We start from the raw sequence: 16,606 nt of genomic DNA, 5'->3' as shown, positions 1-16,606 counted from the left end.
ATCACGCAAGTTAAACGAAAGTGTTTGGATTGGGTGATAATAGGTGTTCGACTACCATATTAAGTAATAATGAATTTTAAATAGTCATGATTTTGTCATTACTTTGTAATTGTTTGTAGTTTATAGTTGGTTGAACTGTGTAATTAGGTTTCCACGGCGGAGTCAGACGCTGGAGTTAGATAAGATATTAGGATATATAGCTACGATTTTCTCATTGGGGGTTGTCTTATAATCATTTATTGATGTAAAAATTTGAAAAACAATAAAAAAATTTTTTTATTATTATTATTTTCATTTTTATGTATTCTTTTTACTTTTGTTTGTTCAATGTATTTAATAATCTTAAGTTATTTATAGTAATAACAAATCCCGTCTACTTCCAATCTCTACAAAGGTTAACAATATACGTACAGTTTTTTTTTAAAGTATTTGTTCAATACATTTTTTATTGTTTCTGGTTAAGCTAACATACCAGTATATTGATCGGAACCCTTTCACGGTTAAATGCCTGCTTCAGTTTTTTATGAATATCTTTTTCCATGGCTTTCGTTTTCCTTTCGCTTACTGCTAACGCTTCTATATCTTATATCCACCTTTTTCTAAGGCGCCTTCTCCTTCATTCTCTGGGTCCGCTCCATATACATTCATTATTTATCTGGACCATATACCAGACCCACCAATTGCTACTTCTGTTTTAGAGTATAATGTAAATATTAAGATTCAATTACCATCGCTTAGTATACAGGCAGACAGAGTGTTCAATTTGTGGTCATTTGGACATAGGTCCAAATGACCACAAATTATACATTATTATTATATTCCAATATGTATATATATACATATTGAAATTTGCGGATGATTATATTATATAGATATACATTATACACTATAAACACTAGGTGTGAATGACAAAAAATATTAATAAATAATATGTTTTATTAATTACCGTCAGCTTAGCGTCTTCACTCTTCATCGTGAAATTCAACTCTGGAATTTAGTCCATTATGAACAATCTCATATGGCTGATCTCCTGCTCCATAAAAATTATCAAATACATATATGTGTTATTTATGAAAGCAAAGCTCAGGATAACTAGCGTTGTAGCGCTATTATTATGTAAAACTATTGGGTTGTTTTAGATGAACTTAATCAACAACCGATATTTTTTTTACTTAACTAACAAAACAAATAAATAACTTTAAAAAAATAAATCATAAGTGCCTGTGCCTCACGGTATCTCATATAATTTACCTACCCCTTAAATTAGAATAATAATACGTAACTGAAGAGAGAAAATGAAATAGAATTATTTGTTACGGTAAAATAAAAGAAATTATCTTTCTCTTAACCGGTTTGTAGTAAGATAGTGATCTCGACGCACAGTCTAATTTTAACTTGTTTGTGTCACGCAAAACTAAGTAGGTATTCCAACCATCTTTGCCCCTGACGTATACGAGTCTACAGTTTTTATTTATATTAGAATTAAGTAATATTGATGTCTTAGAAGGAAGGATGCTTTATCTTACTACGATACTTTTCCTTTAACCTAAACTGAGGACTTTTTTGCGCTCTTCAAATCAAAAAACACTCTTTCAAGCTAAAACCAGCATCGGAATACTGGGCTTTGCATATCAGATGTCGTTCAATTAGTGGTCATTTGGAAGGGAAGACTAGATGAGCCTCTGTACTTCACTCCGGGCCACCGCTTGTCTATAAAGCGTAAATTTGGCCCCTCACAGAGGTTTTGCTCTCACCTCTGAGCGGGAACTCCCCAGCACTAGCTCCTTCTACTTATATTCTACGTATTCAACGAAGAGCGATTCCAATCGTCGACGACCAGTTACAGTTCCGGATGGCTCAAATCCTATTTTTTACTTTTGCTGTAAAAAACCAACAAAAATAATGTGCAATAATTTATTAAAATAAAATTTTCGAAATTACGACCATCATGTTCTAGACAAATGTGACATCGCCAAGACATTTTGAAGCCTTCCAAATGCTTGTCTCTTGTCTTCATTGTCCTTTCGGCTTAATTTAATTTTCTTCGCAAGTCTTCGTTATTACTTGATTATTTTGAGTAAACAATCTCTTTATAGTATACAAATAAATCTATTGGGTTTAAGTCAGGTGACCTTGGGGTCATTCTATGAGTCCACGACCGATCCACCTGATATAATCTAACTGACTGACTCGCCTGAATGCCCCCGTGGCTGATATATTTATATTTGGCGGATGGAATAACTTTGTTTGCACGTTTCAGGGTATGATGTCATCGTCATATTTGTCGAAAAGGCTCTCATATACTTTTTCTCTTAAGATCGGAAATCATACTTATCGACTACATCTACACTTTAACATCTAGACTAATATTATAAAGAGAAATACATGATGTTTTCTTCATAACTGACTTATAGCAACACTTTACTATCAATAGGATTGGATCATCAATATAAATTTCCACAATTTGTAGTTGAACATATCATAAGTAAAAACCCAACAACGGGTTGGACTTGAAAAAATATTTTTGTAGTGCATTCATTATAAAAGCAGGTGAAAGTAATTCTAATATACATCGGAAAGTAGTTCTACCAAACCAAAACCTTTTTCGCCTGAAATTCACTAAACCTGCTTGTGTTAACCAAGCAGGCAACACTGTACAAATTATTAATCATTATTAAGTATTTGTTTTACCTGTCTAGTGTTATTTTTATCATATCGAGTAATGTAAAGAGTTTAATGATAACGTTGCAATTAGTAATTTCATCGTTTTTTCTTACAGTATATATAACTTACCCTAGTTTGTGAAACAATTAAAAAACTGTTTGATATATTTTAAACATAGATACGTATATTTTAATATTATTTGTACGGTTTTATTAACTTTATTTGGTTTATATTTATTATCAAATATGAGTGCAAAGAGCGAAGAGATTGCATTCTATCCGTCGTCAAAAATGGATTGTCTTCGTAGGGTTTGGTTATTGGGATACAGATAGGAGATCGATCGACTGTCACGGTCTGATGATAGAAAACAATCTGAAATTGTTGATAAATTATTGGCCCTGAGATCATTGTTCAGGACTTATAATTAATAAAGTTTTTTTCTGAATAAGCAAGAATATGATTTTTGGGATTTAGCTTTAGCAGTAGAAGCAAAATCTTTTAAAGTACCTAAGCCGTGATTCAAATTTCTTCGAAATCATTTCTCTTAATAAATATAATATAATTCGAATGTTATCGCATTATAGGATTACGGTACATATATATATGGTTTGAAAAGGTTACTTTTATAAAGTACATAGCAATATACGTGTACTACACGTGTTATGCCTAACGCCTAGGAATGACGAATACTTTTACTGGCTTTCAATGTAGGCAGTATGTTTTACGTAAGGTTTTAGTCACGTTTTAACTTTTCTACGAGATTAAAATAAATACGGAAAAATAATACCTTGTAAGGTAACATAGTTTATTTTTATTGAAAATACATTTTCATATAAAGACTAAAATATGATAGTGTTATACTGTAACACTGGAAGCTCTGAGATGTGGTCTATCTATATCTATATGTCATAAAAATGCTGCAGGAGAACGGGGTATTTGATTTTGAAAGGCTTTCGTCCCTCTTTATAATTGAAGTTTGTTGTCCAGTGCCAGATGCAGCAACTCTTTCACAGTCGCAACACCCGCTCCTCAATGTTACGAAGCCATAATTGTTCCTTCAACTAACACGCCGTTTACTCTGGATTTTAGCCATTATAATGAATTGATGAAGGTGGTAGCGGTCATCGCGTGGCCCGGATACGGAACTTTCCGTTGTTTGATGTTCTGCATAAGTTTTTCGAAAGAAGTCTATATAAAACTATACCTAATTGCAATATTTCAGCTAAATTAATCCTTCATCTCTTTCTTTCAAATTGTATACCCTGTGATAAAAAGGGACAAAGTAAAGTCCGAGGATACTAATTTATTTTTGTATGAATAAAATTCAGTTAATAACATTAATACGTTAAGTACTAATTCAAAACACAATTATCGAGTTCTACATTCTATTGTTATTTCACAAAGTTAACAAATTTACTATTTTAATATTCGTTGTATATGAGATTATTATTCTTATAATTAGTTATAGATATTTGTGTCCAATACTGTACAACCCTGAAGAAATGATATTAAATTCAATATTCAATAAATAATATCTCAGTCATATCATATCAGTAGAAAACCTTTTTTGTTTAATTTCGACCATCTGAGAATGTTTCTCGCAGATGAAGTCGCGTGCATCAACATTACCTGCACTACTTTGATAAAACCTCAAGTACTTCGTAGTTAAACGAGTTATATAAAACAATGATAAGAAACCTGAAAATACTTATCAGTCTTAATTTTGCTGGAAAGTGAGGTGTTGTGTTTAAACCTTATTTTATTATTTTTAATCTGTGGTCTGAGTGGCTGTCTGGTTTGAGTTTACGTTGTTGGATGTAGATTATTTATTTACAATATCGAAAGCAGTTTCGAAACAATATTATAGTTTGAATAGAGACAAAAAACAAAAGACTATCCAATTTTTGTAATAATTGTTTTTGACAAGTCAAGCATCGAAAGTGTATCAAAATTACCTAAAATCATTGATTGACTCTTGTTCCAAATCTACGTAACATGACCTAGAAATTAAAATCTTCATTAGCTCATAGATAAGTAATACAAACAACTACATTTGTGAAGGTAACATCTCAAATTATTTATTACTTTTAAAACAATTGAATATCCCACTTGCTTAACCCGGCTCTAGAGACTACCAATGACTCAATGTACATACAATATTATCACTTAGTACCTTTCAACACCTTTACACCAGCTACAATGCACTAAATTAAGTTACAAATGTTCAAAGGAATCAAAAAATCCAAACAAAAATATTAATCTGTGTTTTAGTCATATGTGGTTATAGTGTAGGCGTAACTCACTAAGACCAAACGAATTGTTATGAATATTGTCAAGTTACAAAGAGTGATCTTATTTCGTTCTCATACTGCAAAAATGATTTAATTTCGAACCCCTATACCCAAAGCATTATGATAGGATTGTCGACTATGCGTAGAGTAGATGGTGGCGTGTTTATGAACCAAATAAATTGTCTAGTTTTATAAAAAGTTCCACCAAGCCGTGCCGGCTTAACATATCTTAAAATAATGTAATTTTTTTATAAATATGACAGTATAGTTTATTTCAAGAATAATTGATTCACTATCAATTATTCTTGAATTCATTGTTGATACTGGGTGTGGACCTAACATTTTTCTCTGTTTCTGTCTTGTTAGTTCACCATTGTAAGTGGTTTGGCCGTGAATGTACGGAATAGCAATCATTTTAATCAAAATTATTAATAATGGTACACATATCCTATGATATATATAATATAAATGTCCATGTGCCATTCAAATAATATAATTTAAATAATTTTATGAAGCTAGAATTGATTTCGAAACAACGATAAATCAAATAAATCTTTAACAAATAAAAAGTAATTCATCAACACTCGACACTATCTTGTGTAGAATGTTTATTAGATAATGATTTCTCGCGGATGGATTAAACATGAACACTGAAAACTCATGACCATATTTGGTACAGGGTTATAGGTAACGTAAAAATAATAACAAAATAAAACCTAAATATATTTTTTTGTCCCGACCCGTTTTAATTGGATAAAATAAAAAAAACAGACGATCCCTACAAACCTATGTGTGCACCAAATGACTTCCAAAATTTCATGAGTTTAAATTATACTTAGCAATGAGATTTTTTGCCACACAATAGGAGTTATCATATTTTAAAGACACTCTTAAGTCTTATCGAACTGATATGTTTGACAGCTAGTGATATAGTAGTCTGACAAGTGATTTCATCATAGTGGATTGTTATTTCAGTTAAAGATCCAAGCAAACTTTTACCCTGAACTTGAATTTAAATATTTATAGTTCTATAGTTTTATATAAAGAAAAAAATAATGATGGTCCAGTCAGTGGTTTAGCTGTACATGGTTTAGGTTGGAGGAACAGTAAGTTTTATAGAACAGGGGCCAAACGGAGGAGGCTCACCTGATGTTAAGTGATACCGCCGCCCATGGACACTCAACGCCAGAGGGCTCGCAAGACCGTTGCCGGCCTTTTAAGAATTGGTACGCTCTTTTCTTGAAGGACCCTAAGTCAAATTGGTTCGGAAATACTTCAGTGGGCAGCTAGTTCCACAAAGTGTTGGTGCGCGGCAAAAACTTACGATGCTATCTTTTTCACTGCAAAGTTTATGATGGCTAGAGATATTTGCTGTTTTCCTATCAAGGTACATTCGTGTCAAAAAGAGTAAACATTATACTCATAAACAGTATCTATATCAGTATCTGTTATAGCTTATCATATTATTAGAATGAAATTAAAAACAAATGAAGTTAAGGACTGTCCAAAATCGTGTCTCTCTGCAATGCTAAATGAGGCTTAAGTCATTGTTACGTTTGAGTGGGCCTTGATTAGTCATTCTAAATAAAACGGATTTGTTATAAAGTCAGCCCTTTTCACATGGGAATAAAGACTATTTTAATTTTCATCTTATGTAGTATAAAGATAAGATTATTCTGTTTACCGAATTGCTAATGAAATTGGACAGTCGGCGATTTCAGTCGGATTTAAGCTGGTGGATGTTTCAAAGATAAACAATATAGGATTTTTCTTTTGTGTAAGTAAATTTTTATTTTAATAGGCAAAGTGAAATGTTTATTTAGAGGTTATTACATATAATACGGCTTATAATATTTTTTAAGTTCTTAATTAACCTTAAACAAAAACAATAACTCCGATATTTAAACAATATTTAATTTGTTTGTCTCATATTAAATGTACATATATACGTAGTAAATATTATTGTACATAATTGTAACTTTTAATATTAAGTTTTAGTATATGTAAAATAAGTGCTAAGATATTAACTTTTACGTTGATTTCGTGAACATTTGTGAATATATTTAGCTTGTTGATCTACAATAATGTTCCAGACCACAGATTAAAAATATTCATAACTCTAAAGTTATCGCTTATTTCTAATACAGAATAACTGTTTTAGAAGCGTTCTGATTTTAATCATAAGATTTATCTTATGTCTTAAACGGGGTTTAATGTATTTTAGAGATGGCATTATCCAAACGAAAGTAATAAACGAAACGATGTCCGATATTATCGACGTACTTGCGAAAGAATATGACAAAAATGTTTTGTCAGAAGAGTCAAGAAGTGTCGGTTAGTATTTAGTGGACTCCAATCTAAATAAGAACATTTATTTTTTATCCTAGGATCAACACGTCTTATTTATAATAAAATATGCTTCAAATGTACCTGATCACTTATGTAAATAATAAATATATATTATGTAAATAGTAAATATGTACATCAAAATTCGAAAGTACAGTGCGAGTCGTTTATTTAATGTGGTTTTTACCGTATCAAACTAAAAGGCTTTGAAACATACACATTTATTAGGCATTTTCAGTGTCCCTAAGTTACGATATCTTCCCATTCGGGAAACCCCTGATGAGGAAATCATGACTTTCAAATTATCTGTATTCATTAGAAGCGAGTATCAATACTACCGCATAATATTTCTAGATAAAAATATGTCCTTAGTGAAAAACGCCTTCCAAACTATATTCAATTTCATTATCAACATTTAATAGTTTTCAATCAACACACAAAAGATAGCAAGGGCTAGAGGCAAAATAATATCCTAATTATTTTTTCGATTAATTTAAAAATTCTCGTTCCAGGGCTATTCACAATCCCAGAGTACCCAGAGCTGGAGGCGCGAGGCATGTGGTCCACTGTCCTAGACACGCTCCTGACCAGTTTGCGGTTCCTCGCCCCGGCGACACTACTCACCATCTTTTGGACTCATCATACCTTCTTCTTTGACATCGTGAAGTACATTGATTCGGCGTTCCGAACAGGTAAGACAAACACAATACAACACTCAGATTTAGACATATGTTCTAATGATATAAGCAAATAGGTGGTCAGCATCATACATATTGAATCGTATGAAGGAGTTCCGCTTATAGAACTATGAATCCAGCAACCGGGGTTAGAACTGTGACATAGAATTGACATCGCTTGTGAGTTGTGACCCCACACATCCCAGCTTTATGTTTTTGGAGATATACATTAAACATTCCTAATTATTAAGAAGTGGTTTGTCACATATTTTACAGTATTTTTTTTGTAATAGTGTATAATAAGAAAAAGCCGCTTATAGAACGATGAATCCAGCAACCGGGGTTAGAACTGTGACATAGAATTGACATCGCTTGTGAGTTGTGACCCCACACATCCCAGCTTTATGTTTTAGGAGATTGCTAATTGTTTTATACATTGCTAATTATTAAGAAGTGGTTTGTCACATTTTTTACAGTATTTTTTTGTAATAGTGTATAATAAGAAAAAGTTTAGGAAAAACGAAGTTTTGAATTTAATAACACCTACGTAGCTTAGAGAAGTACTTATGTAACAAACTGCTCAAATATGTAAATAAATAACATCATTCAATTATACATAAATAATTTACTAAAATTTAAGGTACAAAACTATACAGCTCAGTTAACTCTTATTAAATTGTAAAATAAACAAGAATATTAAATTCAATCCCAATTTTACAATTATTATAACGTTACCGACCGATTTCAAATATAATTTAATATGATGAATGTAACATGTAACATTTATTTTCACGGGTGCGTCATAAACACGTAGTTAATGCGATAAATCCTTTTAATCCTTAGTTAAATAGATTACACTCCATAATGACCTAGACTGCATAATGTGGGTGAGATATACATATATGAATATACCGTGAATGATGACGCGTTTATTCAACTAATAGAATCTCTCTAAACTCAATAATATTCAATAGATTCATATTATTATTTCATTCCATTTTATTTAAAAGGGTTCCTAAATCTTACGCATTGTGTTTTATTATTATTATTTATTGTACTAGCGGCCTGTCACTCGGAGATGCAATCCCGATCTCGCTAAATCTCGTGCCATTTTTCGAGATCAATCCCGAAGCATAACAAGACGAGTTCTCTAGTATTAACGAGATTGGTAGTAGTAGCGATATTAGTATCATGATCTCTTTGATGAACATGTTTTTAAACTACGCTTTTAATAACTTATAGTTTTCATTTGTTTTTTTTTATTTAAACAATAATTGGTTTTCGAAAACAACTTGAGATCTCGAAACTACTGATATCTGGTGAGATTGTAATTCTTAAACGATCTCGACTCGATTGCATTTAACCTGTCACGGCGTCGCACACTTCGCTTTAGAAATAAAAATAGCCTATTTTAACCAGGGTTATGATCGGTCCAGTAGATCTTTTTTATAATAATAGTCCAGGGTTTAGTCTAAGACAGAATGATAACTTGGTTTGTGTATTTTGTTGACCGAGACAATCTTAAATTTACCTACAGGTTTATTTATAAAGATAATGATTTATAAAGTATTTGATAGACTATCATAATATGACTAATATTCTGACAGTCCACTCTCTAGAATGGCTGATGTCAATGTCAAACAACGATATAAATGTCGAAGAAAACCGATGGGCATAGCAACAGCAACAGTTTACGGCTTTCTGTAGTCAAAGCTAATTCGTACACGAAGAAACGTATTCAATTGCGTTCTTTATACGGCATAGATTTTGAATATTTAAAACGATTAAAGCTAATTGTAGTAGATTATTCGACCAAATTTTTTCCATCTAGGTATATTACGTGATAACGCTTATACAAAGGTATTTTTTTTAATCCACGACTCAATTACAACTGGTAATTAATTGTTAATAAATTAATAAATGTAGAGTTGGAAAATAACGCTATTCAGGACTAGGTTAATGTTAAATCATTATCTCGACCGTTCGTTTAGATCTTAAGTATCGATTACTGATATTACAAAAATGTGGAATTAAACACAATGATTAAGACTAAATATTTTACAAAAATCTGTAGGTATATATGTGTACATAACGACATAACTTTCATACTATGAGATTCAAAGAATTAACTAAACAATTTCAGTTATATTTTCGAATGAGGACAAAAAGAAAGAGGTTATACAATGGCTGTCAGAGGTCGGACCAATTCGTATAGAGGAACTGGACACAGTTTGGCATCACGGGTGGATAGTGTGTGGGGCATTGGATGCTGCTCTCCCTGGCGCCTGCGCAGGTCATCCACCAACACGTCTTTCGTTGAAGCATGCGCAGTCAATAGCTGACCATTATCTTGGAGTTGAACCGGTCAGTTTACCTTTGTCCTATGTGTTAATCAGAAAACAAAATTGTTAATTACTCTCTCTTCTCTAGGTTTCAAAGATATGCTTTAATATGTTTCAGCTTGATTTTCATAAATTACATTGTTAGAGTCAAAGTAAAACGATAACATAATTGTCTCATTTGTGGTGTGAGACTTTACGATAATTCTCGTATGCCACGTAAAAGGCGTTGCAAGTTCAGTAAATTAGTTTATTTGGAATTTCAGAGACGCTTTTTGAAGATATAGTATGTTGATATGTTACTTGATACAATTATTTAAATTTTTCAGATGTTCACTCGACAAGAACTTGATGCGAACGACTCATTGAGTAAACACGAAGAATGGAAACTTGTTACGTTTCTAGACAAAGTTCGCCTTGGCATAGCAAAATTATCGCCACCGCCAGCTACGAATAAAAGCAAACCAGTAATTCCAGTCGCTAAACCAACACAGTTTTGCCTCGACTACATCGCAAGGGGTTCAGGACTTACAGCAGCTCAAGTAAATCATAAAATGTTCTTCAAAATATATCCCACAGCCCAGCAGTCACTCGACCCAGGGGAAATTACGATTCAAATAAGAGGTCCTAAGAAAGTTTACGGCCTGACTACATTGCGTCCGATTTTAGGTAAAGCCCAAATGATTCGCCAAACATTACTCGGTGCCCAAGCCAAGCCTAGTAATTACACCGAAAACGCCCTACCCGTCACACATGGAACAGCATACTTACGAAACTATGGAAATAACGACATGAAAAAAACCTATTACATACCCAAAACAAATTACGATATAAATATTACTGTAGAAAATAATCGAGACTTCGCGAAAATTGGATATACGGTACCAACAGAAGGGAAATATGAAATAACTATAACTAGCCGAGATGAAAATATAGTGAGTTCTCCATTTATTGTTACTGCCTCAAAGAATATTGTTGATAACTTAGAGAAAGATAGTTTTAACTTAGAGGACGGTGAAGAAATAGATATTGTTGACATTAAAACAGATAGAAAGGTAGTTCTTCGCATTGTAGATTTTGTAACCGAAAAGATGTTACTAAAAGAAAATGGAGCTTTAGAAAAAATATCTGATGACGATGCAAGGAATTTAATGGAGCTTAATAAAATCGAATCTACGCCAGATGATTCGTTAACTGATGAAACAAAAATTTATGATAATGGAGAAAATGTTTTACCAACAACAACATCTGAAAAATTTTACTCCGTCGCAAATAAAGTTTTGAAAATGAACAGAGTTTGTTATGCGTTACAGGAAAAAAATAAAAACCAACAGCACCACAAACCTATTACATCAGAAACAAAAGGTCATGGTGCTGTACCAGATGTCGTAAATTCTACATTTGAGAAAAACATACTTCCAAATTTGTATGAAAGAGAAAAGATAATTATACCTGAAAGTATATCCGTTTCCCTAATGCTGGATAAGCCTCACCTGACTGATTCTGATAAGCAATTATCTAGCGCGCAAAGTAAAAAGATGGAAAACGATAACAACAAATTGTACAACCAAAATCTTCAAAGTTGCAAAATGCTTCAAGATCTATTTGAAAGTGACTCACAATCTATCTCAGATACAGTTCAGTCGCCAAACAACCCCTTTTTGAGTGATATGTATGATACAACGTTCAATGAGAAAGAATTTGGCTCATTTATTACAAGTGAATACGAAGCTAATAACTCACAAAATGAAGAGTGTCATTCATTCTCTAATCCTTTTATAAATTTTGATCATACCGATAAAGACACCGAACAACATCTAGGCCCATTTAGTTCAAACATCGAAGAAGGAAGTATTCAGACGGATCTTATATCAATATGTACAGAGGATATTCTTGACCGCATTGAAATAATTGAACATGAGTTTACAAATCCTTTTATAGAAGCTGAACTATCTGAGACAACATCTGAAAGTACACCTGTAACTGATTTTATAATAGGAGCACCTGTATCGTTACCATCTATTGTCGGTAATTGCACTAAAGAAACAAATGAAAACGAGATCAATTTTCAAGAGAGTTTTAATTTTAGAAAGGACAATGAAAATGTATCGTTTTTATCTTCACATGAAAGTTTGGAACAAAAAGAGGATCTTCCAGTAATATCTCCGTTTCATAGTTTAGGATCAGAAACATACAATTTTCTTAGTCAGGGTAATTTACAGCGAAGTAGAAATATCTCACCAAAAGATCTTTGGGATTCTGCATATGTTAGCATCGACGATAGCGCAAGTTCCACGGATAATAATTACAATCATAGTGATCGCTGTATCTCGGAAACATTTGTAAAAAGTAATTATCATAATAACGATTTGGCTGACATTGCTGGCGTGAAAAATGGAGACACATGGGATAGTTGTGAACAATCAGGGGAAAACTTAAGTCATGATGATTTGAGGGGTCTAAAATGGGAATTTAAACGTCAGGTTTTTACGCCAATCATAGAGGAAAACGAGAAAAGCATTACTTGCATAACAAAGGATAACATATTTGAAACTGATACAGTATCACGAGCGTTTGCTGAACTGAATGAAATTTATGAGGATATTTTCCCTAAGCCAGATGACTCTTCAGTGAATGAAGGTAGTGTAGTACAAAACCTTGAAGATGAATATATTATAGAAAATAATAATATCCGCGTCGATTCAGCGTCTGAAAATTTATCAGATGTGAAAAGACTTGCGGCGGAAATAGAAGGATCGATTTCTGAGGTTCAGGCAAATGATACTGAATCAGTTTCAGCAAGTCGTAGCCTTGATGTTGAGACAAAAGAAAGCTTTAAAAGGGATAAAACAGAGTTTGGTGATGCAGTTTACTCTAATATTGTTTTAGAAAAGAAAATATATTGGGACGAAAAGATTCGACTAATAGAAGCGAAAAACATGGAGGAATTCAAACTTCAACAGAAAAGAAGACGTTTGTCGGCTAAGCATTTCCGCCATAATGATTCTTTAAGCAAACGAAAAGGCAAACAAATTATTAGAAACTTTTTGAATTCAGCCAGCTCTTCATCCCCACAGTCAAAAGTTCTAAGAGAAGATGAAAATCAACGAAACGAAAAATCAACGGATTTAACTATTTCTACAAACTATTCGGAATGCTCATCCCATACGGTTAAATTAGTAGAAGAATGGAAGTCATTTTGGGATGAAAAACTTGAAGATGAATATAAAGAGGAGCCTCAAGATATGAGCCGAACATCTTTGAAAAGTACAAGTAATTCTCTAGAAATAGCCCAAGATATAGAAAGCCCAAACACGTTTAAAACAGAGATTAAGGATAGTGAAACTGACACTGAAAATCCACTCACTCCCACGAAACATGAACTACCAGAAGAAGTATTTAAAGCATTTGAAACATGCCCAAAAAGATTTTTTGGTACTTCAAGAAAACACATATTAAATAAAATCGACAGCTTTTTAGGAAAACCCTCTGTCGAACAAACGCCTAAGCCACAGTATAGCAACTTTAATCACGAAACTGGATTAGTTTCTAGTAGAATTTCAATGTTTCATAATATTTCTCATACAGAAGACATATCTTGGAAAAAGAAAAGACCCACGCCGAAATTATGTAATATAAAATCCGTAAAAATAAACGATACAAAAGTTAATAGTGAAGGTATTCTAGAAAAAAGTAACAAACGGCTATATGATAGTAATGAACCTAGCAGCATTTTAAAAGATGGGGAAAATGACACATCATTCACATTAGAATTTTCCTTGACAGATAAAAGCAGCAAAATCATCACTGCAGATGTTAAAACTAATAATGAAATGGAAAAAAAATTTCAGTCTGACATTACTGAAACTGTCACACCAGGCAAAGAAGGTAATGAAGTTAACAAGGAAAGACTTTATACAATACCCTATGATATTCAAAAGAAAGATATGGTTGAAACAAATGAACGCAGTCATGTAAAATGCCGAAAGTTAAAAACATTCAGTAAGTCTGAAATGGATTTATTCAGCAAAACTTGTAATAGTGATGCAAACGATGATTTTGACAAACATAAATCCGTTGAAGACTTACCAAAAATTAATGTTAAAACCTTTATAACTTTATATGAAGACGTGTCAAAATCAACACAGTCAACTTTAACAAAAACTGATGCAAAACCAAGTCGTAAACTTTTGTACAACTCGAGTTCGAGTCCAGGTAACATACTATTTCTTTCAGTTAAATTATAGAAAAATCTTACATTATGTAACTAACTTTGTTGTTGTCCTTTCAGGAACTCCATGTAAATCTTACCAAAATCCTTCAGCTTCAAAGCATTTCATTAAAAGCTACTCACAGTTAAAACTAGATACTCTAGAGACCAACAATGTTGTGGAAACACGATGCAGTTCTGTCCTAAGTGAAACAGAGTCAGCAACAGAAACCGATAAAAAATACCTAAGCTTATCAGACATCGAGTTGGAGATTGTTGAAAAAAATCCAGATACAGAACCGCATACTGACAAAAAGCCTGATGAAATCTCTCAAGTTGACTATAAAAGTCGTTTTAAAATGGCCAAACAGTATTTTCAGTCATTAGAAGAATTAAGAGATGTAAAAAAAGATAGAAAATTAAGTGAATGTAAGATAGTATTAAACAATCATTCAATTGAATCTCTAGAAGACATTGATGAAAAACCGAAAAGAAAAAGTCGAAAAACTAAATCTAAGTCTATGCCGTCATCTGAAATTGCAAAAATATGGAATGAAATGCAAGCAAAAGGTGATGAGAAAGACGATAAGAAATTAATTAAAATATCAGAAAAATTTAATGTAGAAGATTTATTCGAAGATGTTATGGAAGGAAGACTGAGCCGACAGGGTAGTTTGCGTGGCATCCCTCATAAAAAGGCTGTTTTAGAGGCTTTTAAATCTATGGAGAATTTATCAGACAATAAACTTAACTCATACGACATGGCCGTTTCGCCATGGACTTTTTCACAGCAAAACCAGGCGAAGAATGCGCAGACGTACCTAAGCGAATATCCCTATTTACCCACAACAGATCCATCAAACTTTCAGCCTAGATTCGACGCAAGTGCATCTGGCCTAATATCTTATAATGAGCTTAAGTCGCGACCCAGACGAAATAGTGTGCCAGACATAAGACTCAATCCTTCATTCACTGAGGATCTATAATTAAAATTGTGTCATAAATGTATCCAAAAACTGTAGATGCCAGTTGCGTACACCCCTGATTTTAAATATTTCTCAAAATAACTATCGAATATTAGTGAAGCTAAATATTTTACATAACAGTATTTATTCGTACCTTATTCTAATTTAACGTCGCCAGTTCCAATATCTTAAGTAGATTCAGTAATTTCATAACGAGTCGTTTTGTTTTGAACGAAATTCTATTATCATAGACAATTTTGTTAATTCATTTTTTATAGGAAACTGGCGGTGAACTTAGCTAAGTTTTATTTTTGTGTTGCAATATTATTTAAAATTTTGTTATTTTTATACATTTAAGACATTTGTACAATTTGTACAGCCCTTGAATCTTATTATTATTGGTAAGAATGCATGTAGTTATTTATTCATAAACTTGTAATTAAATAAAAGATTTTATTGATTAAAACTGTTTATTTTTATTACTTAAAACACAACCTTTATAAAGTCAGACCCTCAATTTTTTTTTAATTTCTCTCTATCAAATAAGTATTTTATTGTAGTTAAATAATTAAATACAAAATATTCTTTCATTGTTTTTTTTTTAGTTTAATGCCATCCCAATTCCCATGTATAGAAATTTGATCACACACATTTACACAATCAAATTAATAAAACCTTGGAAATATACTTCAATTTAATTATTATTCATAGAACTTTAAATATACTTAACCCCATAAAATAACTTTTAAATAAATAAGGCTGAATATAATATAGCAAAATTAATTAAAACTATTCGTGAATTCAACCTCCACAGAATAAATAAATAAAGCTGGAAGTAACTTTTTGTACATTAAAAAAAGATTGAAGTATGATTTTAATCGCGCTGCAAATTTAATATATGCTTGCTTAGACCTTTTGATGTTTCAAGTATTTATTCTGTAGTTGTCATTGGATGTAATTAAATTTAATAAAATTTAGTAATAAACATTACTAAAAACGCTTCAATTTAAAGTGTAGAAAGAATCGATGATTTTTTATATTGAAATAATCACATGTATATATGTAAGAGTCAGACAGTAAGGCTCATCTGATGCAAAGTGACACCGCCGCCTGG

At 32.2% G+C, this 16,606-nt stretch overlaps 1 protein-coding gene across 3 annotated transcripts in view; it reads left to right on the top strand.

The window, feature by feature from the left end:
• Nucleotides 1-16,451, top strand: part of LOC111003803 — a 30,301-nt gene extending 13,850 nt beyond the window's left edge. Inside the window, exons 1-5 of one of the 3 annotated variants that reach the window (XM_045631904.1) lie at nucleotides 6,236-6,732; nucleotides 7,814-7,993; nucleotides 10,122-10,342; nucleotides 10,647-14,532; nucleotides 14,609-16,451. In XM_045631904.1, coding sequence (XP_045487860.1) covers nucleotides 7,858-7,993; nucleotides 10,122-10,342; nucleotides 10,647-14,532; nucleotides 14,609-15,513 — 5,148 coding nt within the window. In that variant the 5' untranslated portion in view covers nucleotides 6,236-6,732; nucleotides 7,814-7,857 and the 3' untranslated portion in view covers nucleotides 15,514-16,451. Of the gene's footprint in view, nucleotides 1-6,235; nucleotides 6,733-7,075; nucleotides 7,290-7,813; nucleotides 7,994-10,121; nucleotides 10,343-10,646; nucleotides 14,533-14,608 lie in introns of those variants that run through there. The other 2 variants (XM_022274497.2, XM_022274498.2) reach the window with 2 other exon arrangements.
• The last annotated feature ends 155 nt before the right edge of the window (nucleotides 16,452-16,606 follow it).

The sequence above is a fragment of the Pieris rapae genome, chromosome 17 (genome assembly GCF_905147795.1).
Source record: "Pieris rapae chromosome 17, ilPieRapa1.1, whole genome shotgun sequence".
Taxonomy (NCBI): domain Eukaryota; kingdom Metazoa; phylum Arthropoda; class Insecta; order Lepidoptera; family Pieridae; genus Pieris; species Pieris rapae.
Note: the sequence above shows the minus strand (reverse complement) of the source record. Positions and strands in the feature narration are given on the sequence as shown.